The sequence below is a fragment of the Falco cherrug genome, chromosome Z (genome assembly GCF_023634085.1).
Source record: "Falco cherrug isolate bFalChe1 chromosome Z, bFalChe1.pri, whole genome shotgun sequence".
NCBI classification, from domain to species: domain Eukaryota; kingdom Metazoa; phylum Chordata; class Aves; order Falconiformes; family Falconidae; genus Falco; species Falco cherrug.
Genome location: NC_073720.1, coordinates 26,140,477 through 26,158,028, shown reverse-complemented (window position 1 = coordinate 26,158,028; position 17,552 = coordinate 26,140,477). Strand labels below are relative to the sequence as shown.

General features: G+C 36.0%; 1 protein-coding gene across 7 annotated transcripts in view; it reads right to left on the bottom strand.

The window, feature by feature from the left end:
• Positions 1-17,552, bottom strand: part of AP3B1 (adaptor related protein complex 3 subunit beta 1) — a 161,685-nt gene that overhangs the window by 19,760 nt on the left and 124,373 nt on the right. For all 7 annotated transcript variants that reach the window (XM_055698838.1, XM_055698836.1, XM_055698839.1 and 4 more), the window contains exons 23-24: positions 12,226-12,457; positions 9,591-9,675 (exon numbers count right to left, since the gene is read on the bottom strand). In XM_055698838.1, the coding sequence (XP_055554813.1) occupies positions 9,591-9,675; positions 12,226-12,457 (317 nt within the window). The remainder of the gene's footprint in view (positions 1-9,590; positions 9,676-12,225; positions 12,458-17,552) is intronic.

Sequence of the window (17,552 nt, the reverse complement as noted above, 5' to 3'; positions counted from 1 at the left end):
TATTAACACTGTTAAGAACTAGCTGCATGATTTCTACCTTCTTAATCCAAAAGCCTGTTTATTTCTTATGTCAATAAAGCTGATCTGTTTTCTTTAGTAGAAATATTAATACAGTATGCATGCTCTTATATTTCTGAAAATACAGCTTTTACTCATATTAGTGTTTATTTGTAATCTATAAGGCATCACACTGAAACTAAATGCTTGCAAAGGACAAAATATACATTTTACAATTCCTTTAAAAGAACTATTATTAAAAAATTCTGTCACCAGCAACAGCTGTCCCAGAAATAGAGCTAAACGTAGGAAAAGTACAACTGAAGACAAAAAGGATTACAAACCAAACAATAAATTTGGGAGTAAAAATAAAAATATTTTATCACTTAAATTTCACAGTATTTTGTATGTTTAAACACAAACACACAGCAAAACAGTTGATGTAAAAGCACACTGGAAAATCACAGAATTTGATGCAGTTTCCATAATACAGAAAGTTGAAAAATTACTACAACTAGTAGTAGTGCTACAGATTCCTTATTCAGAAATAAATACCATACAGTGAACTTGCTCTCCCTATCCACTCAATTATCTGAGTTCCCAACTATCTCGTCTTAAGAGTTCTCCAAGTCTACAGAAACTCAAGATACATTCACTCTGCTATGTTTGATTGACTAAATGTACCGTAAGGGATTCAATTAGCAATTCTGGATCAGTACATCCAGTCAGAATCTCTGTTAATGCTTTGAAGCATGAGAAATTTTTAGAAAAGAACACTTTTTTTTTTTTTTTGGATGACGTACCAAATCAATATGTCAATATATGTCAATACATATTGATTGCTAATATGCTTCAGACATCCTACTTAAATATAATGATACGATCATTAGAATGGAAAATATATTTCACCAATTAATATCCATGGTATTTAAATTAACCTCAAATGTGTTACTGATTTTTTATAACTCTGCAACTGCAAAATTCTGAAATAAGGCACACTAATGGAAAAAACAGTGCTAGATCAGTAATACAAAAAACATAATGTGTCTCCCTCCTGAAGATGCAAGATAAGCCCCTGAAAACAGGAAAGCATTTTATGGTCCTATTAAAATTTTAATACTTACCATAATTACCCAATTTCACAAGCAAATACTTAGGAACTACTGCATTCTCACTTTCTGACTTCTGGTATGTTATACTTACGGATGCATTCTCAAATATGGGCTTTTCAAACAAAATTCAGCATTTAATGCTAACTTTGTTGAAAATTATTAAACATACAGTGAAACAATCCTTTCAAACCTGGCTAGTATTTCCTTTACAAAGATCATTTAGGAAGTGGTGCTTTTAAAAATCTGCTTAGCTAACGAATTGTCACTTCCCCCCCCCCCCCCCCCCCCCCAATACTTTAAATGATATCCATCTCTAAAGTCATTGCCATATGAAAGGATCAGGGATTATTTGACTCGCTGGCCTGATCAAGTGCACTGTAAAATAAGGAAGTAGTACTTTTTTTCTTTAATTTTTCCCTTAAAAACTGATCAAGAACTGCATCAGCTTAAGAACTGATGGATCAAACTGCTTCATAATGTTTAGCCTTCTATATATACTACTTGAACTACATGATTTAGAACTTTTCACACCACCTTCATTGTTCTTCAACGGAACGTTCAACCAATATTATCTTTCATATTTAAGCAAGACATGCACTACATAATTCAGCATAAAAAAGATAAACAGTTTTGTTTACAATGATTCATGTCTTAAATTGCTCAGACATGCCATTTATACATAAACTTGACTTACAACATCAATGACTAGATTGCTTTGAAATGCTTATAACTATCTTTTCACAATAAGAAGGAACAAAAGCATGAGCATAGGTTGGGTTTTGTATGGCTGTAACTGCTTGACAGGACCACTTGACACTTCTGGTGTTAACAAACATTCCCTTTCCCCTAGCGATTAAAAAGCTAACCAATACTCTTAGATAAACCATGAACTCTTCATAGTATGCAAGCAGAAATTCTGATGGCTAGTTGTTCTTCAAACCCACTTTGTTCTTAATTTCACTTGAGCCAACATCTGGTTTACTTTGCATTACTTGCATTTCAGCATACTTCAGTAAATTTATTTTCCAGCCAAAGAAAATCACTCTCCCTTTTAGCACTGTCTTTATTACATACTTTACAGGCTAAAAATACAGCTTTTGTTATTAATCTGCATCTCTTATTACATCTTTATGTTAGAGTTCCAGTAAGACCTAAATTAACAAAAGTAACTTCCTAGTTCCATAGAACAATTCAGGCCGGAAGGGGCATCTGGAAATGGCCTGCTCCTACACCTCCTGCTCAACCCAGGGCCACCTTAGCTCACACTACTCAGGGCCTTGTCCATTTCAACTCTGAGTATCTTCAAAGATGGTGATTTCACCTGATATCTAATGGAAAAGTTTATTACTAAAATTGAGTGTTGCGGTACAACTACATGATTTTCCCCAATAACTAGTAAACTAAATTCCAGTGTATTTAACTTACTTATTTATACTTTGGATATTCTAATTAATATAAATGATGTTTAAACAAAAAACTGCAGAAGTGGTTTGCAGCTTGTACGTCAACATTTAAGAATCTGGCAATGAGTTCAAGCTGCACTGAACCTCTCAGGTGGTGTTGCTCTAAATTTCCTGGAAGAACAAGCTGAAGCAGCTTATCAGAAAACAAGCAAAGATTCTCAAACCAACAAAACAAAATTGGCTTTAGATTTCAAAAATTAAAGATTGCATTTTCTGGTATTAGTGAGTGCAATTGATAAGTTACATCCTTAGCAGAACAGGTATGCTTAATGAGAAGTCTGCAGAACAAAGCTCTAGAAGAATCAAACAGGGATGTCTGAGAACAGTACCTTACCACTAGTTCACAAAATCTGTTTTGTATGTAATTTTGAACTTATGGACAAATCATGTTACATATCATTACTCTTACTGTTGCCTTAATAACTGTTAAAAAGTACATATTGTATTTTGAAAAGACTTACACCCCTTTCATGATGGAGTTCCAAGAATCACATGAATTTATCTTTTCTGATGTAACGAATTCAGATGAAAAATGATAAATCATAGAATGGTTTGAGTTGGAAAGGACCTTAAAGATCAATTAGATCCAGCCCCCCTGCCATGGGGGGGAGCACCTTCCACTAGACCAGGTTGCTCAAAGTCCCAGTGTGGTCTTGACCACTTCCAGGGATGGAGCATCCACAGCTTCTCTGGGCAGCCTGTTGCAGTGTCTCACCACCCTCACAGTAAAGAATTTCTTCCTAATATCGAATCTAAATCTACTCTCTCTTAGTTTAAAACCATTAACCCTTGTCCCATTACTACGGGCCCTGCAAAAAACTCTTGTCTCCATCTTTGTTATAAGCTCCCCTTTAAGTACTGGAAGGCTGCTATAAGGTCTCCGTGGAGCCTTCTCTTCTGAACAACCCCAGCTCTCCCAGCCTGTCTTCATAGGAGAGCTGCTCCAGCCCTCTGGTCATCTTTGTGGCCTCCTCTGGACCCACTTCAACAGGTCCATGTTGGGGCCTCCAGAGGTGAACACAACTCCAGGTGGGGTCTCACAAAAGCTGAGCAGACTGAGAGAATCACCTCCTTCAACCCGCTGGCCATGCTGCTTTTGATTCTGCCCAGGATGTAGTTGGCTTTCTGGGCTGCAGGTGCACACTGCCAGGCCATGTTGAGCCTTTTGTCCACCAGAATCCCCAAGTCCTTCTCCTCAGGGCTGATCTCTCACAAGATAATGCTCACAGAGGCACACAAGGAGTCTTACGATCCCTGTGGTAAATGACACTGCAAGGCTAGTGCGTTAAGAAGATGACAGTTTTTAACTTCTCTTTAGATGGCTGCAGTGGGAGCAGCTAGCACTTATCATTTGAAACCAGTGTCCATTTTCCTTATTCCTTCAAATGGATTGACTCCAAAGGCTTCCTGGGAAAGAAGTTCTCTGCCGTAACAAAAGACTGGAGGAAAATCATGGCAGTGTCTTCTTTAAAACTAATACAAATAATATTATCACTTGTGAATAAGTTCTTATAAGATTCCACAATGGCAGTCTTTAAAGTTTTGATTTTCAAAGCTTTTTAAAAATTATTATTCTAATAAGAGGCTGGTGAATACTCTTCTTGCTATTTATATTATCCTTTTTTGTTTCACTCCTAGTTGCTGCTTGACCCAGAATACATCTATCTAAAACCAGCTACTTTATTTTTGTCATGTATTCAAGAAATCTCCACAGATGATAAAAAAAAAAAGAACTGAAGAGGAAGAGCAACACAGCAAGTTCCTGCAAAACATGGAATGGAGAAGACTAGGAGACTTTGCTTATATTTTCTTGCTGAAGAAAGGAGAAGGGGGCACCCTGCTTTTGTAAGAAAAAAGGCCAGAGCGACAGAAGAAATGAGAGTAGTCGTTCATACCCAGCCTTGTTTTTTCCAGGTCAGCTGTCTATCTCGATATAATTGCCTTCTGGAACGGGGCCAACTGACTACTTTAGAATAATGAAATAAAGACAAGAGTACCAGATTGCTTGTCTTAATATCCAACACCTGTAAACAACTTGGTGATCTGCTGACAAAGCACTAGGGAAGGAAACAACAAGAAACAAATGAAAATGCAAGTGACAGTGATGAGAAGACAGAGCTGCATCTCTAACATTAGCTTTTAATATATTCCATAACATATTCTACTATGTAATTTTAATCAGATGCTTTTGTGCAAGCATCTACACCTGAATGCATGCTTGCACTCAATACAAATACTGACTGCCACCCAACTGATCCTCTTCATTTAGTCCTCTTCGCAGGTAGAAGTTATGCTTCAGAAGATTCTTAACTCAATGCAGAGTGAGGTAAGAGAATTCCCTGCTGTGAAAAATCTTTTTCTTGGAAAACAAAATATAAAGCAAAAGCTTTTATGATATGATGGAACTCGCAGCCAGCAGATTTAACAAGGTTTTCAAGTCTCATTCATGGAATTTACTTCATTTAATAAAATGCTATATTCTTCCTGCTACACCAACCTCTTCTGGAGTCATCAGCAAAATGCTTTCTTTATATAGTCCAGGGCAGACAAGGTGAACAGACAGCTTTCTTTTCTTTTTTATCAGCAGAACAACAGTAGAAGAATATGTACAAGGTCCCAGCTCTTCAAGTAACACTGTGACATAGGAAATGCCAATATAAGGTAACCAACTCATGCCTGTAAAATTCTCTGTTGCATGTCACACTGTTTTCACATCTCATTATTCTGAGCAAGAATAGAAGACACAGAAGTTGTTGCTTTCGTTCCATTTCTCTTTCTTCTTGAGAGCTTTGATTGTACTCTTTGCACTTAAACCTTGAGAAAACTAGGGGAAACATATCCATGTTCCCTATGCCAAGCTGTTTCAAAGACAGCTAAACAACATCCTGCATCCTCTTCAAAGCAACGAGGAGATGAAAACAGTGATAGGTAAATTAATTTTATCTTCAAACCTGTGTTTTTTGGACCCCTGGTTTTGGGAACAGCTAAGAAAATCTGAAAAGGGGCGATCAAAAGAATAGGGAAGAAGAGGTAAGGACAAGCTTCCTTCTCCAGCTCTCGAAGCTGCAAAGAAGAAATCTCCCCTTCACCTTCAGTCACTCACCAGACACCTACAAGGAGCTGGAGATTGGCCTACTGAGTCTTACAAATGCAGACAGGAATCCAAAATGCTGAACGTACAGAAAGTAAGATAAGGGCATGTATATGCTGTAACCCTTTGTAACCTTCACTGCCTTTCTTCTCTAGGTATTCGATTGTCTTCATTACAAAGATCCAAGGCCAAATTCTGACACGGCGAAGTTCCCAAATCTTTGTTCAGACATCTAAGGAAACTGGTAAACTGTAAGAAAGACTTGAGAGTACCTGAAAAGTAGAGACATGCAAGATAATAAAATAAGAAACAATGGTAAGATTGTTAAGATGGTGATTACTAGGAGCTTGAGCATTCAAAAAAACCACACTGATGTGGAAATATATAAAAGTATGACAATGAAAAAGAAAAAAAGTCCACAGTCAGTGGAGTACTGCAGTCAGTTTGTAAAATGAAGATCTGTTGCAACCTTTCCTCTGCTCATTGATGTCCACCTGCCAGTAAAGACTGAGGTTTCTTACGGGATGGTGAATATACTAATGCTTAGCCAGGATTCAACAAGCTACCGGACTCCCTTGCATGTGAGTTAGCCAATAACAAATTGCTTTATACTTCTAAGGTGTGTAGATCCTGCTTGCAGAATCTGAACAAAGTAACCCAAAATGAAACAGTAAGGCTCACAAAAAACTATAGAAGACCAAGTTCCTCCATTTATTCCTCTCTTAACTTTCCCCTTGACAGACATTATTCTATTCTGCAGACCACCAGTGTGGCTAAAATAGTATGCCTCTGCAAGGAGATGGCAAAAGAAAGACTGCAATGAAAGGATGTTCTTAGGAGTACACATTGTAAGCATCCTAATACACATTCTAAATAAATGCATTAGGCACAGTTTTCAAGTTAAGGCGTTTGACCTCTTTTTAATTAGATGTGTTATCTAGGTAAGCTTCGCTTAGTAAAAATAGTATTTACAAAGGAGGTCTTTCAAAGCTTAGCCCTTTGAACCTCTCTCTATAAGGAAGTTTCTCCTTCATTGTCCTTGACTTGTATACCAAATTCAGAAAGAGATCTAAGTATTTTATTACTCACGTTAGGTTTTTTTATACAATCTGTATTTATTGAACCACTAGTACAACAGCACATCCCCAAGCAGAAAGGCAGTGTTTGCTATGCAAAACACACAGTCCATGATTGGCATCTAAGACCAATTGATCTACCCATTACCACTATGTCCCTACCCCCACAAGCTTTACTACAAAGCTATTGATTTAAACACTGCCGATCGGTTTCCATTTTCTGATTTTGGGCAGGCCAATTAAGAAAGTGAGTAATTGTGATTACACTGCTTCAGGATCAATTACATTTGATGCAAGACAAAGTGCTCCTCTTAGAACAACGTAAAGAAAATGATTATGATCAGGAACACTATTCTGCTGAACATCCTAACAAAAATGCAAAGTAACTGACAATGTATTTCATAAAGATACCTTTGCAGGTAATCCAAGAGTACTGACACCTTTGTGTACACAGTACTTAAACTAAATTTTGACAAACTTCTACAAGTCATTCTTCCTTTTGGATAAAAGCTTTTTAAGAAGTATGACAAGTTAAAAGGCTGCAGCTGATTTGTCTGAGACATTGCCCCCAAAACATCACACTGCACAATTTCTCCAATGATACTGAACATCAGTAGGATTTTGAACAATACCAGTTTTAAATAAAATAGCAAACTGCATTAACAAAGAACATTTTATATATTTTTATACCATCTTCTAAAAGCTAGTGTCAAAGAGACAAGGCCCTACCAATTAGCAAAGGAACAAAGTAAGCAATTCCCATTCTTAATTTAATTTTAAACTTAGCTTGAGCTTTGTCATTGGACTCACATTGTCCAAATCATTAAAATGAACACACCACTGAGGTCTGAGGCAAATCTATTTACAGTGATGTTACTCATAGTCTGGTTGGTGTTCAGGAATATTGATCTGTCTTGTTTGTCTAATAGGAAAATAATAAACAATTACTAGGCCATGTTGGAGAAAGTAATCAGTTTTTATATATCACTAATACAGCAGACCTCCCAAAACATAAAGGTGATGATCTGCATAAAATCAATGTGTTATGCTACATTGCTTATCCTCATCACTGCTAAGATTCTTAGCAATAAATGTTGTAAGTTTGGAATCAAATCATTAGTATACTGAAAATATGTACTTGAAAGAAAAAAACCTGCTATTTAAAAAAAAAAAGAAGTTCCTGCTTGATGAACTGAGCATATTTTATTTAACAAACCCCCCCCATACATTTAGGGAAAGAAAGCCTATCACTCTGAAGCAATTCTGAAACTGCATTGCCTAGAAGGGAACTTCCCTTTCCAAACAAGCCTAGCATCACTCAACAGTCCAAAGCTGTTTCCAAATTCCAGCAAGCTGCTTACAGACTAGCTACAACAACGTGATGTGCATAAACTACAGACTGCAGCCATCTTTCTGCAGGTATAATTATGTTTAAAATGACTACACATGAGCATCCTTTGTACAGGAAAAGGTTTGAGGAATGGAAAAATAGAATTCAATAGTAAACCCTCCTTGCCTCTAGAACAAGAAATCTTATTTTAGCAGTGGTTCTTTTGATGTCCCTTGGGTACATCTCTACTAATAAGATTTCCCCACTATCTTTAATAAACTTTTAAGTTGTGGATGCTGTGCTTAGTAGCAGTACACTGAAATTTCTACAGTATTCAAGAAAGGGGAACAGAACTTTCTCAAAGGGCTTCCCCTAAACTGTAATGCGGCAACATGAATGTCTATCCAATATCCTTTTTTGTGCAGAATATAGAAAGTAGTGCTTCTTGCAACAAAATATGCCAAAAACCATTTCAAAACATGTAAAAAAATGTTTTGGGTTTTTTTTTTTAGTGCCTTTTTTGTTTTTAGTGCCTTTGCATAGTATCAAAGACTATAAGGCTGAATAGCTCTTAAAAGGTCTCTAGCTTCCCCCACCTGTTCATTCCTAACATTTGGACACTGCTACTACAAATTTTCCTTGGTTTCAAATGCTAGTTTATAACAGAGTTCTCACTGGTTGAACAGGTTCCTTGCTAGCCTAGAATGCAACAGGAACTCATTCAAAGAAGGATCTTTAATGTGCCAATAATGAGCAAAAGAGGCGTAAATCAAGTATACGAGACAAAATCTAGCTGGCCAGCTAGTTACTTGTTTTCATTCTCTCTCTAATAATTTAACAGAACCTACAGCATGAGGAATAAGCTGCTTCGGCTAAGGAATTTTGGGGTTGTTTTCATGCAGTCATGTTACATAGATCACAAACAGCCATAATAAGCACTCAAGGTAATAAAACTGCCCACACTATGTGCTTTTTTAACTTGCGATTTCTTACAAGGAAGAATACACACAAAACAGTTCAGCAGTCTAGTCAGATTGACTGCTCCCTTCATGGTAGTGCTATTAAGAAGAATCCCAAGAAGAGGGGGAAAAAGTAAAAATAAAGCTCAGGAACAAAGTAATATAGAAATAATTCTAAATCAGAGGAGGAGTTAATCATGCTTCTGCTTGGAATCATTTACACCAAAAGAAAATCAGGACCTCCCAAACACAATCTGTCAAAAAGTTTTTGAACTTACCCATGTGACTTCAAACCTAGATTTGTACTTGCCATCAAATCTGTGGTTTAAGAAACAAGTGCTAAAAAAATGTGGAAGACTGATAATCCTTGTAATAGTAAACCTGAACACTAATTAGGTCTTACTCCTCTGAAAACATCTTGGGTATACATCACGTTGTGAATTGTTGTCCAGTTCTTTTAATATTTAATAAACACCAAGACTGCTACTGCCAAGTAAACTTCCAATATACACTACTTTTGCCTCCAAGAGCAAAAAATTACCCTCCCTTCCCAAGAACTCACCATAACTGGAAACTGGCTGTCTGCGTAGAATCACAGAAGTCAATACCCATCGAAACGGTAATGGATCCTGCAGGCTCAAGGCACTCTACATAAAATAATTTTGAACAGGTAAAGTACACATGCAAAGCAACAGAAGACCCCAGATGTAAACTCCCAAACTTCAAGTAGTAAGAAAACCTTTATTAAAAAACAAGCTCCATAAAAAAGAGCCAACACTTGTAGTTTTATTTCAAGTAGCTATCATGCAAACCTCACACTTGCATGTTTCAGTGACTTTAGATACCCCCTCTTCACAGGCGGTGCACATGAAATGTTGCCATTTCAATCTTATAGTGTTACCATCAACAAAATAAGGATCTGTGTTAGACAAGCTAGGAAAGTTACAGAAAAAAATATGCTGAAGTTACATCCCTTTACTTGTGTACAGAGCCAGCACTGAGATACCCTTTTCAGTAACACCTGTTTGCAAATTTAGTTAATAAAATAGTAAACCAGAAGAATTAGTAATAAAACTTACATTAATACACACAGTAATGGAAAAAGAGCCAAATGTGATAATTAGTATGGTTAGTCCAAAGACTAAACTAATGCTAGGGAATGAACAGAAACCAAAGTATTTCAAGAAGTCTGTGTAAAGCATCGAAAGATTACAGGCTCCAACTCAAATTCAGACTAAAATTTACCAAAGTCTTTGAGCTTAATGTTTTCAAAAAGGCTTTCAAAGGTACCTAGCCAACAAGAAAATACTGCACATAGGGACTTAGGTTAAGTAATTTGGCCTATATCTGCTGGCAAAATCAGGACAATTGCCAACAGTAATTGCAGTGATGGAGGCAAAACTAGACTTGTACTCCAGCAGGAATACCTGTGTACACTGACAATTCTTCTGCTGGTTCCACTGGGCACATTATAGAAAGCGTATTCCAAATGTTGGAAACACAGAAGGTAATAAGAAGAACAGAGCGTATAAACTGAGTTCTAGATAAAGTGACAAAGAATACAGAAAATTTGCAGTCGAGCAAGAAAAGCAACATTTTTGGAAGGAACTACAGATGATATATAGCTTATTTTCTGCAGAAGAAATGAACAGCTTCACAGGACAGACACCACAGTAATGTCTGTCTTGGACAGATAAATACTTTAAAGGGTAGGACTGTTTTATGGAACTCAGGAAGCCTTGACTGGATAACTTATAAATTCCAGTTTTTTTCATGTTTATTACATGAGAGAAGTGAAAACTACGGTTCACTGACTGTTATTGTGAATACAGTATCATCTGATCTGATTTACAGTATTACTAGTTTTCTGCTTGTAAGCCTTTGTGACTTTATTTCTTTAAATGTTTAAAGGGAGGGATTTAAAATAAGGTTGATGGTCAAAACTAACTTGGTATCAGAACTCTGCTGGACTTCTTATCTTGAGGAATAAACACCAAAGAGGTCACTTAACACAAAAATCAGTATCTTTCGTAAAAGCAACTGTCTTGATAAAGTATGATTTTCAAAAAGCAAATAGTTCAAAAAATTTAACTTTAAAATAAACTATAGCATTGTACAATTGCTTTTGTAGCTATCTGGTGTAAATCTGTACAACCTATTCGATGTTAAAAAAATATGTATTTCAACAGCACACAGCAATTTAATACCAAACATCTTTTTAACTACTGAAAACAAAGAATACTTCATTGTTGTGCTTTAAGAACTGGTTTCTGTGTTCTTCTAATGTGATATGGGTTCACATAATAACGTAGCTCATTAAAGGAGAAAAAATGCATCTGAAACACAGGAGATTGTGTCAAAAAGGATCATGTCAATTGACGTTATGAAATAAGAGACACTTTTGTTCTTCCTGCCTATACCACAATGTCCAAAAACAAAGAACTGCTGAGAAAAGAAAGCAGGTTGTGTGCACAGGTACTACCCTTGAGTAAAAGTTGCTATGATCGGTGTCCTTTCTCAGGTTTTCTAGTCTCTTCCACTAACAGAAAATCAGTAAAAATCATGTCGATCAGAGGTCAGAAAGTAAAACAATTTCGGTTAGGGCTGACTACACACTGCTTTCTACCTAGTCTAAGAAGCCACCCTTTGTGGAAATATGGTAGATGCAAACTAGACTAAAACTTACACTTCCACTCCGCTGCCAGAAGTTCAAAAGGGAAACAAAGAGAATGCTCTAAGCCACCAAAAAAATAGTACAACTACAAATGTTCTATAAATCTTGGAAAGAAAATAATTACTAATATATAAATCAAAACCTTATTCTTAATAGCAGCCTGTTATAGCCATCCTGGACTAAGGCTGTAAGAGAATCAAAGTTAGACACAAACATTTTATTGTATCAAACGGAATCTGAACAAGCAGGTAAGCTTTCAGGCACAGAACTTCTGATCTAAGGCATTATTTTCAAAGTTAATTACAAGTATGGGGAAAGCTGAATCAAATTTTTGTTAAAATCAGATTATCTAAGAAAAGATATTGCATGGGTGTGTGTTTATGTACAGATACATACGTATATGTGTGCACACATACATATATATGAGTATACGTATGACTACACAAAACCACCTTCTTGTATTTGAAACCTGACAAAATATTAAGATTCTTAATTTTTATTTTTAAAGATAGGATAGAATTACCTATTGGACTGAATTCATGCATCCTCATGCCTGGAGGTAATTTCTTCTCCTCAATGTGAATATTCTCTATTTTCTGATCAGTTGTATTTGTTACTGTCACTTGCACAGATACCATACAATCACCAAAGATCCCTGGCTGTCTTGAGAAGTGATAATTAGCTGCTAATCCTTTTCCACTCATTCGATGAAGCAGTTCATGTGTTTTTGTTGGCATAGAGACTTGGGTAGCGACCTGTTAAGTATAAAACAACAGTTGGTGAATTTTGTAAGGGAAGAACAGATTAGAGAGTGATTAAATATTACAATTTTCACTCAGCTAGAGTGCCTGCTTCCTAGTTGGAATTTTAGTGAACTAGAAACATGTAAGGACATATTCAAATCCATAAACAAACTGCAGTAATAGGTATCAGATAACAGATCTAAAAATAACATTTCTGCTGCTGAGAAACAGCAGCTTTAACTTTGCTGTATTTGCCTTACTTTCCATTAGAAATCTGTTTTCAGTATTTTAACTCTACAATTATCCATTAGTTTGTCAGAGGTTTTTTTAAGAGTTACAGTTAAAACAATTACAGTTTCCAACAAGAAGTCTCTTTCCATTCTATGCATCAGAACTCAAGGGTGACGCCAAACACACTGCATACTGTGAAAGTATACTGAGAAATTGTTGTCTTCTCTTGTTAAAACCACAAAAATGTTGCTTAACAATTACACCGGTAAAGTATAAAAACACATTTCTATGGAGCAGAAGGATGCTGCCACTTTTTTAATAGTCTTGCTGCCAGCAAGCAGTAAGAGAAATCCCAGGGATGTTTGGGTCCATTCTGTCCTGAAGAAGCAGCATGAATAAAAGACATTCAGTGTGTAAACAAATTCCCAGAAGATGCTGCTGCTAAGGAAATCCATAAGCATGAGCTCAAAAGTGCAATAGTAAGGAATGTGCAGAAAACTGCAGAATAGTGAATTTGAATTCTTCGAGCAAGTGTTACGGAAAAGCTAGGAAATTACATGAAAAGTAACACCACATAAACACAACATGGAGGCTGAAAAAGACCAAATGCTCAGCATGAAAAACCCATTTGCCTGGTCAATGCACTATGAGCTACTGAACTTCATCTGTTGGTTATATCTGTTTATGTTTCCATTGATGAGCATCCACCTTCTCTTGCCCTACCCATAGCTCTGAATGTCTTACTAAGTGAAACAGACAACTGCACATAGAAGGATGTTCAAGACTCCAAGCAGCTGTTCAAGGAGAATGGGCTTTTATCTTTCCTTCGCTACAAAACTCTTAGAAGTTGCTATGTTTTCCTGACTGCCATTTAACAGGGGGGGGCTGACATAGTGAACACTTAAGAATAATATAAGATGGTAAGAGCTGGGATTTAAACCCACAAGGTGTTACAGAAATGGGAGAATATCTAGAAACTTAAAGACTGTAAAGAATCCTGTGGAAAAACTTCAGAAGTTAGCAAGCACATAACAAACTTCATCTTCATCTCTGAGCACCAGTTTCTGAACCGTAAAGCCAGGCTAGTAATATCCATCACCTCCAATGAGTAGATGTAAAGATCAACTAATAAAAGTTTAGAAGGGTGAGCACTTCATTGATGAAAGCTGAAAAAAAACTACACAAGGAAATGAGTGTGTGTGTACTCGGAGGTGGCTTTGGAGTGCATTAAGTTTCACACATCATACCAAATGACAGACAAATAATGAAGGAAAAAATGCAGAAAGGCTTCACATCCCCTTGAAACTCACCACTATGTGACTGTAATTAGAGTATCACATATAGGATGTGACTAAACACTTCTGCAAAAAATTCCATATAATTCACTTCCAACTTTTTAGCTAGTGTTTCTTTCTCTAATACACAAAAACTTGGGTATCGGCTTTTTTAGAAACAAATGAATGAGCTACCCATAACCTTCAGTGTGAAGAGTAAAGGCAGCTTCAGAATACATCTGAAGTGAGGAAACTCCACAACCCCAACTTCGAATCTGTATAATTTGTTAACACTTTAAAGTAAACTGGTGAAGTTCAGACATCATCTTCCCCCTAAAGAGCTAATGTAATGTTCTCAATGACATTTTTAGTTTTCCTGTATGATCAGAAGAAAATACAGCTGTTTACAATACAACATACAGCCAAGTACTTAGACTTCTGTCCCTCTTCAAATAATAGTAGCAATACCACTTGAAGAATACAGACACCGTATTTTCAAATGGAGTATTTTTTTTCAGTCCAATTACTGATCTCTGACAAGCATGAAAATATCTAATATTTTTGTCCAAGAACACAATACAGTGAAATTTTACAAAATCCGTAACAACCAGATATCTTCTTACTCCAATGCCATTTTACATGCATAAATATATGATTAGGGCTACTTTATGTAGCTTGCCTTTGAATTATATTTATAAAATAATGAGTACGGTGACATCCCAGGACCAGACTTCCTGCTAATGCAAACTGAATGGAAAAAGTACGAATGGTATGGACCTCCACAGTTCCTGAAAATTCGTAACATCTTTGAATACAAACCCCAAACTTAAACAGATTAATAATCTGCTTAGATTTCTATAAATAACTGGCAAGGTCAAACTCTCTAAAAACAACTCCGTTGTCAGGAAATAAGAAAGGAGGTACTTCAAATAATAAATATCTTATTGTTACATAGAAATACAATAGCCGTAAAAGGTTATTAGCAGGGTCAGACTAGTACCTATTACCTAAACCATTGCTGAAATAATAAAACTTAGGTTTTAAGATGTAATTTAAATCTCATTTTTAAGTTTACACTTACTTTTTAACTTTTCATGTTTAATTCAATTTGAGCTGTACATACATAAGTTTTTCATGAAATGGTTCACCCATATTTCATTAACAAGCTTGTTCTAATCATGTTAAAACAAGCAATCTGAAGTACACTAGTTTGTGTGCTGACATATAGCTGGTTTTAATACTGTTCATTAATAGCAATGAACACACAAAAAGTTAGTAGTCCAAAGTTCAAGATTTAGATAAATATGCATACACATACAGCAAAAATCCCCCTACACGTCTGAAACCTTCCTGTGATTTTTAGTGATTTTAACCTATGCCCCCTTCAGTGTCACTGATCATGTTTCAGTCTTCATTTCACTCATGAGCCCATTCACTTTTTATTTTCAATATCATACTATACAGAGCAACAGATAGGCAAAGGACAGTCAGAATAATGACATTATGTTTAAAACATCTTCCTTCCTGTAGAACACTAATTTTCAATGGCCTTTAATGTGGCAGTACTAGAAATAAATACAATGTATATATGCCGAACAAAGGAATTTAGTTCTGGAAAATGAGAATTCTCAAGTCCTCTACTTGCTAGCAGGGTTTTGAGCTGGCAGAGACTGGTGTGACTGTAATGTAGTCTTATTTAATGGTTGCATCAGTCTAGTAAACAGCGTGTTTTTTTTTTAATTCTAGAATTCGTAATGTACACCGTTACAATACTTAAAGACACCCATAGGGCATACCTGCAATCACTCTGGGGTTAAAATAATCCTCCACAGAGTTAATAGAACAAGCAGCATCTAGTAACCAGCAGATAATCTCCTACAAATCTCATACAGCATATGTTTAAATAATAGTAGTCGTTTGTGTACCTTTGGATGGTTTATGAAAATAACCAATCAATTCTGCAGACACAACATTATTTCTAAAGGAAATCTATGTGACTCATGATGCCTGCAGATACACAGAGACAAACCACACATATTTTATCAGTTTATTACAGTAAGCAAATAAGCGTGGAATGAGAGTGCACATAACTGTCTACTTAACGCTTACTGAAACATTTATAAGAGCTGTTATCTCCCTAATAACAGACAGACAGTGTGCAATTTTAGAGAGGAGAAAAGCTTCATATTTTTTAACACTTCACTAAAAAGTAACTGAAGAGTGTAAAATGAAAAATACTCTGTGCAGTTAGCTGGTAATGGACCATATTATCAACTCAAGTTAGATTTATAGGATACAAACTAGTCACTAATAGTTATTTTATGACATAGCGTGTCTGCTTTTTTTGGGTGAAGATTATTAAGATTAAACTTGCTAAACTTTTTTTTTTATACAGCTGTTTAGATTACAGAAATAAAAAAAATAAAATACAGACTTGTCCTCCCATCCCATTTCGACTGAAAGCCAGCATGAATTAAAAGTCAATGTAAGGACTCCACAGTGATATCATATGGGAACACTGTATTGGTATGAGTCAGACTGGCCCCCATTCTAACCATAATGACCATAAAAGAAGCTGAAAGCATTTTTAAACTACTTCTTGTGAAAGAACACAAAAGGCAACATTAGGATTTTGCCTCAAAAGTCCCCCACTCATTAATGATGTAAAGGGAAAAGTGCAAGATCACTGAAAGTAGTTTTGGCTTGCTTTATCACAATAGAACTGACTAGTTACAAACCACTGAATCCTCTGCACGTGCTTCTTTTTGCCAGCTAAGGCCTTAATAACTAAGCTTAAGTTAATACAAAAAAATATTTTCTGTAATCATTTAAAATAAAAAGCACTACAGGGTTTATTAAACCTACTACAGAAAACAGAGCTGGACAGACTTTCCTATATAAAGTATTGTATTATAATTATTATTATTGAGCACAAAATTATGTCTGTTGTCTTTTTTCTTTTGTATTTGCTCCTTGGTTTAATAATGCTGTAATAATAAACACAGATTAATTTTTGATCCTGATTCAGAAATGCATATGTTTGGATAAAACATGTATCATTGGAAAAAATATTTGCTTCCAGGAATGATGATAACTATAGTTCTATTCCTCTAATTTACATTCTGTTAAAGCAGTGGACTGAATCATTTAATCTAAGTAGACCTTCTACTGCCCTCCTATTGGCAATATCCATGACATAATCCAAGAATACCTACTGAGCTGTGAGAGCTATATCCTCTCTTACACTCACTGTAAGGCTATGCTCCAGCAACTCCGCAACAGCTAAGAGAAGGGCTATCACATAGCCCAGCCACATTTACATGATCTTTCAACTGAAGCTATGAGGGCAACTTAACTATAATTTTGTAGTATTAGGAGAAAGATGGAGAACCAGACAAACAAAAGACAGACAACTACTGGCAGGAAACAGTATATTCACGATCTTTTCCTCCATCACCAATTATATACTACTCATAGTCTCAAGGTAATACACAGCTTTTACAAAAATCAATGAGTAATTCATAAAAAGATGTAATAAAAAGCAAACAAAGAATTGCAGAAAGAATGCCAACATCCTACTCTGCATTATTTCAAGAGGTTGT